The 16,022-nt window shown below is 39.2% G+C and overlaps 1 protein-coding gene across 2 annotated transcripts in view; it reads left to right on the forward strand.

Annotated features, from left to right (window-relative positions):
- The window catches only part of WWC3 (WWC family member 3), a 99,784-nt gene that overhangs the window by 27,788 nt on the left and 55,974 nt on the right, over window positions 1-16,022 (forward strand). For both annotated transcript variants that reach the window (XM_066545348.1, XM_066545349.1), the window contains exons 2-3: window positions 10,150-10,259; window positions 14,957-15,160. In XM_066545348.1, coding sequence (XP_066401445.1) covers window positions 10,150-10,259; window positions 14,957-15,160 — 314 coding nt within the window. The remainder of the gene's footprint in view (window positions 1-10,149; window positions 10,260-14,956; window positions 15,161-16,022) is intronic.

Below are 16,022 nucleotides of genomic sequence, written 5' to 3' on the forward strand. Positions count from 1 at the left end.
ACCAATTAATGTAAGATTTTCTGTGTTGCTAAGACTTGTCTAAAGTGGTTTAAGGAGTTCACAAAAATGTGTCACAGTGCTTTCTTTATTGAAGAATATCTAAGTCATTTAACACTTGAATGGTGTTTAGACCATAAAATCAATACATTATGTGGACACATCACTTGTATGTGTGTGTATGTGTGCACATATACATATATGCACACACAGATATATTTAGTTATTTCCAGTCCGGATAATTGGTAAAGAAGAATAATAAATTTAAGGGAGGGGAGCACCTTCAGCAGTGAAGACATAGCCATTATAAATGTACAGAAACTTGAGTAACCATTGGCTGTTAGAAAGTTGTAGAAAAATCTTTGCTATAATGTTTGGGACAATCACATAGACTTCAAAATTTTGAAGAAAAGTTTAGTCTAGCAAGTCAGACTTAAAGGTAACAAGATAGTTAATGTAGTGTAATCTTTCCGGATGTAGGACGCCTGAGGTTAGCAAGAGAATGTAATAGATGGGCAGACAGCTTTGAAGAACTTTACACTTCTCTACTGCACTAGTAAGCAGTACTAGTGATAGCCAAAACATTTTAATAAACTGGTAGTGAAATAGCCAATGTAATAGTGAGGATGTTCTAATCTGTTTTGATGTAAACTTCGAGTGATCATGGAAGAGTCCTCAGGAAGTATTCAACTGCATGATAGTGTCTTGCAGCATGTAAGACCATTTTACTTCTTACTGAGATGTAAAGCTTTGTTTTGGTGCCTCTTTTTGTTCTAACACATGGAGCTTCATGGACTTGAATTTGGAGTTTTATGTCCCATTTTTCTGCTGGGGACCATTTTCCTGTCTGCTACATTTTCTTCCTGCTTTGAACTCCTCCCATGATTCTTGTTCATGTGCAAAATGCTTATTACTAAGAACTTGCTGGTAAGATCTTGCCAGATGCACTTTTTCACCTTTGCTTGGGTGACTTCCATTAGTAAAGTGCAGGTGTTTCCTCCTCATCTGATGTTTGCATGCAGAAGTTGTGACCGGCAGTCGGAAGTGAATATTTTCTGTGTATAGGCATTACACACAAGCACATGTACATATACATACATAGACTCCTCTGTGTGAGGGTGAAGCACTTATTGCCTCTCCCACTGCCTCTCCACAATGGTTTAGTTAACTCGTGGGCTGGATCGTGGTCAATAAGCTAGCTAGAAATTTATATTCTCAAACCAGAGGAGTCTTTACAAAACTAAGGTTACTAACAAACTGTCAAGCAGTTTGTTAGCCAGAACTGAACATAGAAATGGGTTTTAGTATATTCTGAGGACATAGAAATCTGACAGCTGGATGACTTGCTTGTCTCCAAGAGAAGGTTGCAGAGTTGTGATTTGCAGGATGGAAGAAATAAATGGATAACTACATGCCTGGCCTTTACTAACTGGGACCTTGATTATCAAGGTTATCAGATGTAGTTGGAAAATGCTACTATGCACAGATTTTGGAGAAAAGTTATAAATGTTGATTCAGAATCAGTGAAACTAGAGCACTGCATACTTGCTTGCTCCAAAGCTGTGCTGTGTCTGGACACATGTAATGTCATGTTAGGCTTCTTACACAAGTGGAAGAATTCAGATTGCTTCTCGAATTTTGAAATTCTCTGTTAAATTTTCTTTATTGTTTAGTTAAGGCTTTTGATTCTTTTTCATTTGGTTTTAGGGTTTTTTTTTGGAGTCTTACATGGAAGTCCTTGAGAAGATCTTGTAAATATTTAGAGATTTTTGAGTAGCACTGGGAAAAGAAAAGTTTTAAATATTTTGCATGTTACTCTTTCTAGCAAAGAGCATATTCAGTATGAAGGTGGGATTTGAAATCAGAAACTGCGGTTTCCTAATTTCCCCTCCCTAGCTGTCCTATCTGCCACACATTCCTACTGTTTTCCTCTTACAGTTTATACCCAGCTGCCATGTATACTTTTGTCTATTTTCTGATCTAGATGTCAAGTCATCTGCTGTCCAGTCTGCTTTTCTTCAGCCAGACCCTCCAGCAATTGTCTTTGCCCCACTGCTAATCTTAGAATTTGGCTGGTGGTTTTGTACAGCTGCTGGTCACTTCAGGCTATCCATGTGTAAATAAACTAAATAAGTTTTAAAGCATTCATAGATAGACCTACTTAACCCTTCTGCCCATTTTTTACTGTTTATTCTCTGTAAAAAAACACAATAAATTGCAGATATAAAAATAGTTTTCTTAAAAGCATTGACTTTTAACCTGGCTATGATTTTTGAGCAAGGCATTTTCATTGTGTGCATGAAATATTTTCAGCAAGTATTTCCCATAATATTTGTGTTCTGATTTTGGATATGGATCATAGCTGCTGTTAAGAAATGGATAGCTGCTGGAAGACTTGGCTGCTTGTGTGGAACTGTTTCAGCAGTTCCTGAGCAGCCAGACAAGTTATGCGAGAGCTGCAGTTGAACATAGCATTTTATGTTTCAACATATTAAGCCAGTGGTTTTCAGCTGTTTTGGTTTTGGGGATTATGAGAAAGGGTAAAAACAAAAGTGTGTTATTTGACTATTGTTGCTTGCTAGTAAATATTTATTTTTCTAGAATAGTGAGAGGTAAGAGGGTGTCCTTGGGTACATTTCTTAGAGGTGCTTATAGACAATGTAAGCTGATATTACTTCTTGTAAGTCAATAAATGGTATAGGTTCTCTCTCAGCTGTGTAACTTTATATACATTTTGCATCACAAAATCTCATTGTTCAGATTTTAAATTTAAAAAATGGTCTGATAGTGATCACACATTTTCCTCGCACTTCAAGATGTTGATTTATTACTGTACAAATGGCTAGCTAGTGCCATCCTGTTCCTTGTGTTTTGCACATTGATTTGTGCTGTGTTGGCTTGTAAATTGAAGCAAATACAGTAATTGGACAGTATTAACACCATTGTCAGTTTATTTGCTGTAGAGAAAAAAAAATAATGAAATAATAATAATAACAACAGCAATAGATGCAAAATACAGTGTGGTCTTAAAAAGACTGAATTTCAAGTGACCTTTAGAAGAGTTGGTGCTGTGATTTCCTGGCTGCAGGTTACCTTTTTTTTTCCAAGAGTAATGTATCCCAGCAATGACTCTGAACACGTTACCTTCTTTAACTGTTTGTCCTGAGCACAGAATTTCATTTATGTAAGTTTCAGTCTGGCCATCTGTATTGTGGATCTATTTTCAGGAAGAATTGAATAGATGTTAAGGACGAATTGAATAGCTGTTCAGTGAGGTATTTTATTCAGAGTCTGATGTTAAATCACATAGTAAAATGAAGATACATAAATTGGATTAAGAAAAAGGTTAAAAGAAACTTGTATCTTGAAAAGATGCTTATAGTTGGGTGAACTTTGTTGTACTTTTGACTAAGCAGTTGGTATGTAATTTGCCAAACTTTATTTCAAAATGCAGTTCATTTTTATGACTTGGCTGCTTGCAGAGAGCTGAGTGGATGGAGGACAGAGAGGAGGAAAACCACGGTGTACTCCAGAGCGCTGTAACAGTGGATCTGGAGCTCATGGTGGCACTTGCCGCGAGCAGCCCGTGGCCGCCTGGCGTGGCTCTGACCGGCGCCTGGTCCTGCCCGCCGGGGGAAGCTCCTTCCCTCGGCAGCTGGCCAGTGTGTCCCTGCGTGTGCCTGCCGTGTGCCTGCCCTGCTCAGGCAGTGTGTCCCTGCCGTGTGCCTGCCCTGCTTTGGCCAGTGTGTCCCTGCGTGTGCCTGCCCTGCTCGGGCAGTGTGTCCCTGCCGTGTGCCTGCCCTGCTCGGGCAGTGTGTCCCTGCCGTGTCCCTGCCCTGCTCAGGCAGTGTGTCCCTGCCGTGTCCCTGCCCTGCTCCGGGCACTGTGTCCCTGCCGTGTCCCTGCCCTGCTTTGGGCACTGTGTCCCTGCCGTGTGCCTGCCCTGCTCGGGCAGTGTGTCCCTGCGTGTGCCTGCCGTGTGCCTGCCCTGCTCTGGGCACTGTGTCCCTGCCGTGTCCCTGCCCTGCTCCGGGCAGTGTGTCCCTGCCGTGTCCCTGCCCTGCTCGGGCAGTGTGTCCCTGCCGTGTGCCTGCCCTGCTTTGGGCACTGTGTCCCTGCGTGTGCCTGCCCTGCTCCGGGCAGTGTGTCCCTGCCGTGTGCCTGCCCTGCTCGGGCAGTGTGTCCCTGCCGTGTGCCTGCCCTGCTCAGGCACTGTGTCCCTGCCGTGTCCCTGCCCTGCTCCGGGCAGTGTGTCCCTGCCGTGTCCCTGCCCTGCTCAGGCAGTGTGTCCCTGCCGTGTGCCTGCCCTGCTTTGGCCAGTGTGTCCCTGCCGTGTCCCTGCCGTGTCCCTGCCCTGCTCAGGCACTGTGTCCCTGCCGTGTCCCTGCCCTGCTTTGGCCAGTGTGTCCCTGCCGTGTCCCTGCCGTGTCCCTGCCCTGCTCAGGCACTGTGTCCCTGCCGTGTCCCTGCCCTGCTCAGGCACTGTGTCCCTGCCGTGTCCCTGCCCTGCTCAGGCAGTGTGTCCCTGCGTGTGCCTGCCCTGCTCAGGCACTGTGTCCCTGCCGTGTCCCTGCCCTGCTCAGGCACTGTGTCCCTGCCGTGTCCCTGCCCTGCTCCGGGCAGTGTGTCCCTGCCGTGTGCCTGCCCTGCTTTGGGCAGTGTGTCCCTGCCGTGTCCCTGCCCTGCTTTGGGCAGTGTGTCCCTGCCGTGTCCCTGCCCTGCTTTGGGCAGTGTGTCCCTGCCGTGTCCCTGCCCTGCTTTGGGCAGTGTGTGCCTGTTGTGTCCCTGCCGTGTCCCTGCCCTGCTTTGGGCAGTGTGTCCCTGCCGTGTCCCTGCCCTGCTTTGGGCAGTGTGTCCCTGCCGTGTGCCTGCCCTGCTCTGGGCAGTGCCTGCTGGGGAGGGCAGCCTGCTCGGAGTCACGGCACAGCTGTGTCCCTCTCTGTCACAGAGATGCTCTTGCTGCCCAGACCAGAGCCATGGTGGTGGAAGATGTTGAAGAAATGCCTCCAGGACTGCAGTGTAACTTTTAAAAACAACATAATAGCAATCCTCCCATTCTCCCCCTCAGTGTAAGCAGCTCTTGCCAGCGTCTGTGAAACAACATTGCTTCTCAATTTCTTGGTTTGGTTTGTTTGGGATTTTTATTTATTTTTTTTTTCTCTCTGTGCAGTTGGAGGGAATAAGAGCCATGGTACAAGACAAGAGGGTTAGTTGAACTTTATAGCAGTATCTGTAACTTAAATTCACATTTGAAAGGAGGAAAGAAAAAGCCATTGACTGAAAGCTTTAAAGTGTGTGCATGATTTCTCATTTTGCCTTTTCTCTTTCTTGCCTTGTGACACTTCAGTAATATACTTGGCATAATACTTTCTTTGGAGAAACTATTGCTAGATTTATCAGATTGCTAATTCTTTTCTAGTTATTTTATTACTAATTTTTAAATTGCATGGTGTTCTTCAGATCTCTAATGTGAATTAATGCAGTTTCCTAGTAAATTAGTAATACAGTTTCTGTATCTGCATTTGTCAAGCAGAAACATCTATCCCATTAGATGACAATTCAGACTGAGATCAGGTTTAAGGAAATTTTTTCTCCTAGTTGTTTGTGGAGGTGTATCAAATTTTGTTATTTTGTTATATTTTTTGCTGCCGTTGGACCTGACCAAAATCAGAAACAAAATTAAAAACACTGTTTTTAATTTAGCACTGACAGCTGCTATTCTTGCATCCTTCTCTCTGTCTCCTACAGACTTTTGTTCAGAACTCGGTGGTTCTTTTTCATAATTAGCTCTCATGGTTAGTGCTTTCCTCTTAATCAAGGCCCACTTTGAAAGGTGAGGTGACCTTGTATGTAATTTAGGTGTTTAGGCATTGTTTAAAGGAGGGCAGCTAGTTTACAGCAGTTTCTACTTTGGAACACCTTTTCGATTTCCTGTTCAAGATCTTGGAAAAACAGACTGTGTTTGTCTTTATTTAGTTCCTCCCAGGGGAAGTTTTACTCAATTAGACCTAGGGATTTCAAGCAGCCAGGGTCCTCTAATGTGGCATCAGGGCCATGGGAAGACTGAGGATCTTACCTAAAATTTTCCAAAGCCTTGTGCTTTTAGTGATCTGGTTCTGGTTTTGAAGGTCTGTGACAATGAAGTTGCCCTACTCTATGTGTGAAACTGTGCTTTCGAGATGTGAAGTATGTATTTCCTTTCCTAATAAAGCTTTTCTTTATTATTTAAAGTTTGAGGTTTTCTGTGAGTTTTTTTTTTTTTGCGGGGGGGACGGGAAGAGGGGGTCGAAATTAGATGCTGTTAACAATGTATCTGAAGCTGAAAGCACTTTTGAAGTAAATTATCTAAAATGGTATTTAGCCATTATCTTTTAATGCCTTTTCTTCTCCCCATCCAACCCCATGAACTGATGCATTCAAGAAATACTTGCTTTGCTGCCACATATTCAGAAAGCTGTAATAATGTGTTGTGGAATCCTTCTTTGTGTTGTAGTGGATAAAGATTCAAAATAAGTATGCAAGGAGGAGAAAATACTTATTTTAGTCACTTGTTTGCTTTTATTTTACAGTTTAATTTCTGTATTCTAACTGTTAAGCTTGGTAATTGAAGCAGAGAAAATGTGAATAAAACTTGTCTTTTCAGATGTGTCTGTTGGATTGAGTGCAAATACCTGGCTTTTATTTCTTGATGAAAACATATAATTTGGGCAGAGTCAGAAATGACAGATCCGAGGTGCATGACATTGCTCAAAGATTTTTCTCTAGGCTTGATATACTGGATTTGGATTATGAAGGCTTTCTTATGTGATTCTTTATTCGCTTCTGAAGGGTTTCAGAGTCACAAAAGATTGGGTGCCTAAGGACTGAAGAGCATCATCATTTTTGGAAAGGATAAAGTCAGTTAATCTGACATTAAGGTTGGTTTTTTTGATCTGTGCAGAATTAGTCCCCATGGAGAGTTGTTACTTGTACCTTGCCTGTAGGTCCAGTGGCTGCAAAAACTTAATGCTGTAAAGTGGTCCCAGAGGATTTTCATCTTCAGCTGAAAGTTCAGAACCTTCTTGTTAGTGTCTGCCAGTTGTTTTGGGGGAAACAGGTGATCATGGGTGAGTGTGTTATTGTTTGCTACCTCAAACAGATAAATGCCTTAGTTTTTCTTTACTGTGAATAGCACAGTTTGGGACAGCCCTGGTTTTTGTTTCATCAAAGATGGCAGCATTTTTGTTGTGTCTTTGTCTTCATAACGCTTGGAAAAGTTTTTTGTCTTTATTTCAATACTTTGAAATGTTTTAACAGATGTACCTTGTACAATTCTTTATAAAAAAGTAGAAACGATCTCTTCTATTTCATGGAACTTAAGCTAATTAAAAACAAACCCAGAGGATAAAGCAGTATTTCCAGAAGATACTTAATTTCAGCAGTCAACTGCTGTACTTTGTGGCTGACCTCCAATGTAGATATCTGCATCTCTTCCATTTTGTCTTTATTATTCTGAAAAACCCTAGTTTCCTTAACTGGCAAGAAACTAATCTTGTCCTCAGTGTTGTGCTGGCTAAACCTGGAAGGTATTTTTTCAGTTCACTTTGTCAAAGCAGTGCAAAACAAGGCAGAAACTTCCAATTCTTAGTTTTGTGTCTTTGCCTGAAGGTCCAGCTACATAGGTATAAATGTGACTGCATTGAGTCAATATGACATTGTGCTTTGTCTGAAGGGAAGCCAATTTGGAGCAACTTTGATTATAGTTTAAAATGAGCAACATCAACTTAATAATGGTCTGAATATCGGTAAGACAGCTTTTTATGTGTTGGGGTTTTTTTTTCCTTACAAGTTTTCCTTCAAAACTATTAATTAAACTGTTCATATATGCTTTTATAACTCTGTAATGAAAACTGGTTAAACCAGATGCATTGGTTTTCTTCAGTCTCCCTTTTCCAAAAAGTGAACATTGTCCTTGTCCTGCAAGTCTGAGTCCTGGCAGGATCACAGAGAGCATTGAATTAAAGTTTTTGTAGTGTGAAAGGTTAGAGTATAATGTGCAGGTTTTATTTATGAATAAAGGGTGAGGGTATGTTTGTGTAACAGGCAAGCAAGTCTCATAACTCATTCCAAAGAAAATCTTGTCTATAGTGCAGTAATTTAGGAGCTGATGTCTAGACTGCTTTGAGAAATTGTAAACATTATGTCTTCAGAACAAGACCATGGGAGTTTAAGAAAAAATGCTGCACTTTGTATGTTTAATATTTGACTGAATTCCAGGGAAATCAGGAGTATTTTGGCAATATCTGGTCTGCCTGACTGTTAGATGAATTAATGAGAGTGCTTATGTCAGTTCCTAGTAACATTTTCTTTCTTGAATAGAGCATCTCTGGATTTGCATAATTACATGATGTAAACTACATATTTGTCAGTAATGGAAAAATTTTACTTTAAATAGTGGTGCACAAGTTTATGTACATCTTCTTGCTAAACTGTTTATACATGTTGGAGAATCAACCAAGTAGTATCAAGCTATTACTTGACCTGAGTAGCTTGGTCTTCCTACTGTTGTGCAGAGCTGTTGAAACACAACATTGAAATGAGTAAGGGTATTTTTTAAATTATTCTGCTACAGTTAATTTTGAATACTGTAACCTCAATCACTATAAAATAGTTTCAGGAGGTGGGTAAATGCAGTTTTTCTGTTTGCTGTGTGCAAAGTTTTGTGTTGTTTGTGGTGGTTGAATGGTGTGCTTACTGCACCATTGGGCTAGCTAGAATGTAGCTGTAGTAGTATTTCCATCATTTTAAGTCTTTACCACTGGATTGTTCTGGTTTGTTTTATTTTGGGGTGGGCAAGCACTTCCAAGTTCAAAGACAGATGTAGTTTAGTTCAGACAAGTTACTGTGTTATACAGGTTATCTGATGAAGGGCAATTATGAGTCCTAATGGTCTCTTCATTCAGCAGTGTATTTGTATGCATAGTCCAAATCTGGTGTCAGAAAACCTCAATTGGATATTGCAATATAAAAGTGGAAGTACAACAGAGAGTATAATGCTACAGATTCTGTTGAGCTTAAGTCAGTCCCTAAATTAATGCATGTATTTAATGTATGCAAAGTTGTCATCGTCGTAGGTATTAGAAGTGCCTCAACAGATATATGAGGAAGGTGTTGTGTCTATATCCCATGTATAATCGAAATGACTTTATTAGTAGCTTTTCAGTAAATGAATTTTTGACAGTTTTTAGAGGAAAACATTACCCTAGGGGTTAAGTAAAGATTAAAAGGAATATTTGGATAATAAATATGATAGCATCAAGGATTTATATTTATATAAAGGATTTTTTATTTATATCATTTATTCTTCCTATTTTTTATATACCTTGCTGTTCTAGAGCAGTGTTGGTTTAGAGTCTTTCTGTATAATATGGAACCGAGAACTTTCAATGTCCCTGTCAACACTGACATGGCTGTGCCAGTTTTCTATTGCCCACTGATCTATTATGACTTTGTCTAGCAAGGGCTGTGATATTTTAAGCTTCTAGTTAGTAATGCAGTTACTTATTAATTACTATTTCTTGTCTAATTGCTTCAGAATTTTTTGGAGACATTTGTTTGTCTCTTCTTTTTTGAGGGGGAGGAAGTAATTTGGATATGTCTGGACCAAGAGAATATCATTAATAGTTGAAAATATATAGTTGAAAAGAGGAAGTCTGCTATAAAGTGCTGTCTTGAATTTTGTGTTATTTTTTTTAAAGACAAACAGTTTTGCTACATTGTCACTTGAAAGAAGTTAAAACTTATAGAGCTTCTAGTAGTTTCAGCAATGGTGAACTCCAGTTTCACATTTGTGTTCTTTGCAGTATGGGAGAAAAACTGGCAGGACTGCATGCCATTATAATTAAATTGTTATACATAGAAACTAGAGGGGAGAAGCTTGTCTTACCTGTTTGGGGAGTATCTGTCAGCATATTTAAATGAAAATTTATTTTGAAACTGTATGTTTGTAATTATCAGCACATTCCTAAGTCGCATAACTAGTTTCTGATCAACTGGCGAAGGTATCTTCAAAACATGCAATAACATTCATTACATGTTTTGAAGATGTACAATTCATTGCATTGTAAACTCTGCACCTTTTTGTATTTATTTGTGTTATTTTTATATTTACAGGATTACAAAGCCCCTGACGTTTGCTGACTGTGTTGGTGATGAGCTTCCTTTAGGATGGGAAACTGTTTACGATCAACAGATTGGAGTTTATTATATGGACCACATAAATCGTGAGTAGATAATGTGATTGTTTTGAGGAATGCTAGCAAGCTGGTGTTTACTCTTGCCACTAACTTTGCTTCCTATACCATTTATACACCTCGTGCTACAGTGAGAAAACGTATGCAAATAATTTCTTGCTGAACGTGTTTCCTTATCTTTCATATGGGGACATAATTGTAAAGAATTCCATTTGTAAAAATTTTACAACCTATGATTGAACTGTATTGTATCAAAATATTTTGGTTTGCTTGGTCATATTGTGAAGTATTAGTAATTTTGTTGTTGCTTTTTGTCATATGTCAGAAAGATTTTTGTGTTATATTCTTACATTTCCTATTTTTCCTGTCATCCATAGTTCACTCTTATAGATTGAAAACCAAAATACATTCTGAGAGAAGTGTGCTGATTTTTAATCAGAAGCACTGTGAAATACAGTAATCTCATTCTTGCTTAAGCAATATATATTTTATGTTTTAATACAGTACAAAATGCTATCAAAAAGACAACAGATGTGCCTTTTGGAAACTAATTTTGAACACTTTCCCTTTTGGACTGTCACTGAGCTTTGTATCATCACTGTGGCACATTTGCCAGTTCTACTTTTAAAAAAATGTCTTATCTTTATAGCTTTGTACTGCTGCTGCTGTTACTGTTGTGCTATCATTAAGCTTCTTATCACCATTGAGTGAATGCTTTCAGTATTGTGGGAGTTGGCAGTTGGTGGGGACTAAGAAAAGAAGAAAGTAGTTACATGGGCTATCACAGCAATGGTAAATAGTATAATCTGAAAAACCAACCTCAATACTATCTACTTGAAATCTAGTCAATTAAAAAATGAAAGTGTAATAATAATTTTGGGCTTCCAGCCATCATTGGAATTACTTGTGTATTGTGGTTTCACAATTACTTGCTTTAAAAAACCTAAACAACAGAATAATAAATATTCCCATGGTATCGTTTGACCTATACATGTACTTATTTGTTGTGAAATTTAGAAAGATCATTAACTAAATGATAAACTCTAAACAGCTGTTAATACATTAATCACGAGGATAGATAGACAAGAAAATTCAAAGGCCATAAATACAGACTGTTAGGTAATTCTTAAAATAACTCTGTGCTTAAAAAAAGTATTAGTTTAAGGAGTACTGTCATGCTAACTTTACTAATGCTGAAATTTAATAAGAAGTGAGGATTACATTGGAGTGCAGTAATGGAGCACACTTACACCAAAGTATGTGCATGAATGCATATATTTTAAAAAACAAAAATAAGGTACTGCCAACTCTTTAAATTTTTTTTTTAATTTGCAGGTAGGTTTAGAGTCCCTGCAAAAAATGAGTCGAACATGAATTCTTATTGCAATGCCTTAAAAAAGCTACTAATAGGCCTCTGTGATAGGAATAACAATCACCATCACATGCAAAAACAGAGCTTCCTTTTGCTTTTTGAATTTTGTTATTAGCGGCTTTACCACAGACTTCAAGTTTGAACTTACAGAAGGGATATTAATCATTGTAGGCATGTCAGGTCTGGCTTGCATTTTTTTCTGTGCAATTGTGAGCAAAAATTGTAGAAGAGAATCTTTGCAAAGAGCAGCTGAGTTCCCAAATGATCAGTGAGTAGACAGAAAGAAAAGATGAATATTAATGGGTCTGGAAAAGTAAAGCTAATTATATTAGGTATGAAATAAAGTTAATGTACGAACAGAGGGGTAGAAGCTTCATGCGGACAGTGCTGAACCGAGTAAAAGGAATCATTCAACAATTAACAAGGTTGCAAAATTTGTCTCTTTCATGATAGCTAATTACTTGCAGCCCACAGATATTATCCTAAATGGTAATTCAACCGTCACAGTGAAATGGGTTTGTCACCCTTAGGCTAATACAGTGCTTTCATATACCAGCAAGATTTATAATAAGAGGAAAGACAGAGTTGATATTATAGCTGGATAATTATTATTCAGAAATTAGTTGGACACATGATCTAATTTTTAAACTGTGGACAACAAAGATGTCAATCAAGACTGCATAAATTTCCTTTGTAGAATTAAGAACTAATGAGTAGACAATCATGTGCATCATGAGGTGGTGTCATACAAGTGGAGGAGATGGTCTTGGAGCTGAAGAAATGTTTTTTCTGAAATGAGTATGTCTAAACCACTTGGAATGGCAGCTTCAGGAAAAAACATTTGGATTGTCTTTTGTGGCTGACTGAGTTAAATGCTTTATGCAGCATTCGAGTTCTGTGTTAATTGACAAAACAGTTAGCAGTGCCTCAGTGTCAAGAAATACTGTGAGAAAATGCAAGGGATAATTCAAAGAGAGTCTTTCTACACTTACACTTACCAGGGACCTCTCATGTTTTGTGCACTCTCTCAAGCTTTTTGCCCTTGCACCTTTCAAAAGAAAACAGCAATACTTCTGATTTTTTTCTAAGTCTTTTGCTATGTTTGTTTACCCAGGAAGCAAGAAAAAGATTTCTAGGCAATAGTTTTCCATTTAAACTGGAAAAAAACCAAGGAACAGAAGAATCTTCTGTAAATCTCAATGGTGCTTCCAACCCTGATCTCCATCTTGTTCTGTAAATTCAGTACTTTGTTGACACCCTTACTAAGCTGCTCTTGGCTGTTATCCAACCATTGCTTAAAAACCTTGGCGGTTGCCAGCCACAGAATTCCTTTCCCTCCTCCTCAGAGTCTTGGGAGCCTTTGAAGTCTCCTCTAAGCAGTTGGGCATTCCCCAGTGAGGGAATAATATATTCTCTGCATTTGTCTGGGACTGTTCCTGAGTTACTATAGTGGGATTTTTTTAATTGGTTGTAAAGAAATGAAGGAAGTTAATTTTATCATACAATGTAGCTTTAGTCTCGTTATGTGGCAAACTTGTTTAGAAATCCAGGGCAAAGTTTCATAAACCAGAAAAAAGCAGAGCTTCCCATGCACTAAAGAAGTTTTCTACCTCTGATGAATGCTGCTAGCTTTTCAGAAGGCTTCTGAAATAATTCTGTGAGAGATGCAGTGCCCTGAAGTATAGGATCTCAGAAGTTTAATGTGTGATAGAACGTAACACTTTAGTCTGGATTGTTGTTTGAGATTAGGACTAATAATTTGCCATTCAAAGACAAAAAGTGAATCCTAGTAAGCCTGTCTGTTTTATAAATATTTACTGATTTCTCATTGTTTCCATGGGTGTTTAGCAATCTTAGGAATATTAGAATTTGCACAAATTTCAGAGGTACTTATGGACAAATGAAGTAGCAGTGGAAATTGAAATGCCCTCAGTGAAGGGTGGGCAGCAGTCAGAACTCTGTTTTCTTCTGCTTGCCCTCCATGTAGAGAAGGATTTATGGCAGCTCAACAAGCCAAAGCACATCCTGTCCTTGCCAGAGGAGATATTTTCAGGACACTGGAGCCAGGAGGGAATCAAAGGGGTCCCTGGGAAGTGGGGAGAAATTGCAGAACTGTAGGCACTATCTTTATACTGTTTCAATGTTAGGAGTTGCAGGGAGAGAAAGGTACAACTGTTAAGAGAAAAGGTTATTTAGGAACCTAATCTGCAAATCTGTTGGAAGCACTGCTCTTTGATGAGCCTTCTGTTTTTGTTTATATACTTTTCAGATGGCTCTCAAATGGTAGAGCTGCTAGCATGACCTTGACACCATTAGAGCTCTTAATCTGTTGTGCTTAATCTTCTACAGTTTTGTATTTCATCACTGGCACCAATATACTGAATTATGTACTCAGGATTAATGCAAAACATAACTGGCATTCATCTCTTGTAAGAAACTAACTTTGGAAAAAATTGCTAGGTGCTTAGCTCCTGACTCTGCTTCAGGTTTTGCCACTACTTTGACATTGTGTCTGCAGCAGCTTCTTACTGGTAGAGCTTCAATCATCAGAAATTAACATTCCATTTAAACACAAGGCTTTACATCAAGAGCGTTATGTAAAACATATTATTTGACTCACAACCCCCTGCCAAAATGAACCAATTTTTTTTTAGGATTTTAATGTGCATCATCCTCAAATGGCTTTGCAACTGCAAAGAGATCATTTTGCAGTAATAACCTTGAAAATCAATAGATATGGGAAAGACTTTTTTTTGGTGGAAACTTGTTTTAGGTTTGTGTTTAAATAATCTGGTCTAAACCCTGGCAAGGAAAAACATCAGACTGTTGTTTCTTAAGGGAAAAAAAAAAAGAGTAGTGATTTAAAAGCTTTATGGATTCGAGACTAAGATGCTGACTTCTCTGTTGAATTACCTCATTCTTCTTAACTATGCAGGGGTAGCCTCTGTCCTTTTAAGATGTTATGCTTGTGAAGTTGTATGCAGTATCATAAGTTAGTTCCAGCTATTTATAGACTTATGGGTTAAGCTATGAGATACCTTTAATTTTTCCTTGTGGTTCTGGGATTTTAGGTAATTCTTGGAATTTTCAAGTTGGCTGTGAGGGAAGGTTAGAGCCAAATTACTGTTTTCTTTGGGTTTGCACTGGTTTGTAAAGAAAAGAATAACATTTAAATGCCTTTTATATTTGAAAAGCCTTTCCTGTTCTTTCACTCTGCGTCCTTCCTCCTTCTTTCCTGGCTGGAGTGACTTTGGGCACTGTAGTGTCAGGTGTGCTGGTTGAGAATGGACATTAATAAAAGTAACTTGGACTTGGTGGCACAAAGTGTCATATTATTATTCTTTTCTCTCCTTAGAGCTCACACAAATTGAGGATCCAAGGGAACAATGGAGAAGGGAGCAAGAACGCATGCTGAAGGAATATTTAGTAGTTGCCCAGGAGGCACTCAATGCCAAGAAAGAGATTTACCAAATAAAGCAGCAGCGTTTTGAGCTAGCACAAGAAGAATATCAACAATTGCACAAAATGTGTGAGGATGACAGCCGTTCCTATGCCAGCTGTGAGTTTACTACCTTTTCTTGATATTACCCACCTGCCCTCACAAGATGTGGTGTAAGAAATAGTGTGAACTGTTTCCATCACCTGAATCTTCTCTGAATGAAGGTCCTGACTACAGCAGTGAGGTGCTGTCCTTTGACTCTGCAATTCAACAATTCAATGTCTTCCAATTCCTGTTACGTCTATTACAACAGAGATTTAATAAGGATAAATGTTAGCATTAAAAAGAGATGTAACTTTAAGCAGGTGTATATCCCAGCTGGTATTTCTGCCCATCTTGGAGCCAGGTGTAGTGAGGCTTCCTGCAAGGCAACAAGGGCTGAATGTTGCTGGATCAGCTGCCTACCTGCACTCCTAAACTCAAAGATTATTTTCCACTCAACATAGGAGGGAGCCATCAGCTTAGGGGGAGCCTCCTGTGGATCCGTAGTCTGCTTAGCAAATTTACAAAGCGTTAGGGACAAGCTGTTTTGTTCGAGAGTACCTCTGACCATGAAGCAGGAGACAATATTGCATTAGTTCACCTCATTCTTGAGTGCCAGCCTGTGATACTGATGTTGGTGATAGAGAGCTTTAATTTCCTGCCCTTTTAATTCTTCAGATGTCTCTGGTAGCTTGGAGTAGATAATACACTTTTTCTGAATTCTGAAGATGTTGCCCCATTGTCATGGCTGTTGGTTGGTGCGTGTGTCTTTGTCAAAGAGTCAACCAGACTAGTTCTAAGAAGTGGATATACCCAACAGCCACATGGAAATTAGTGGAGTTTTATTGGTTCTTGCTTTTTTTTTTTTTTACTTGGAGTTTTTCAGTGTCTGTACAGTCATTGTTTTAACTGCAGGTTTGCTGTTAAATGCCAAGGATTT

The sequence above is a fragment of the Molothrus aeneus genome, chromosome 2 (genome assembly GCF_037042795.1).
Source record: "Molothrus aeneus isolate 106 chromosome 2, BPBGC_Maene_1.0, whole genome shotgun sequence".
Classification (NCBI taxonomy): Eukaryota; Metazoa; Chordata; class Aves; order Passeriformes; family Icteridae; genus Molothrus; species Molothrus aeneus.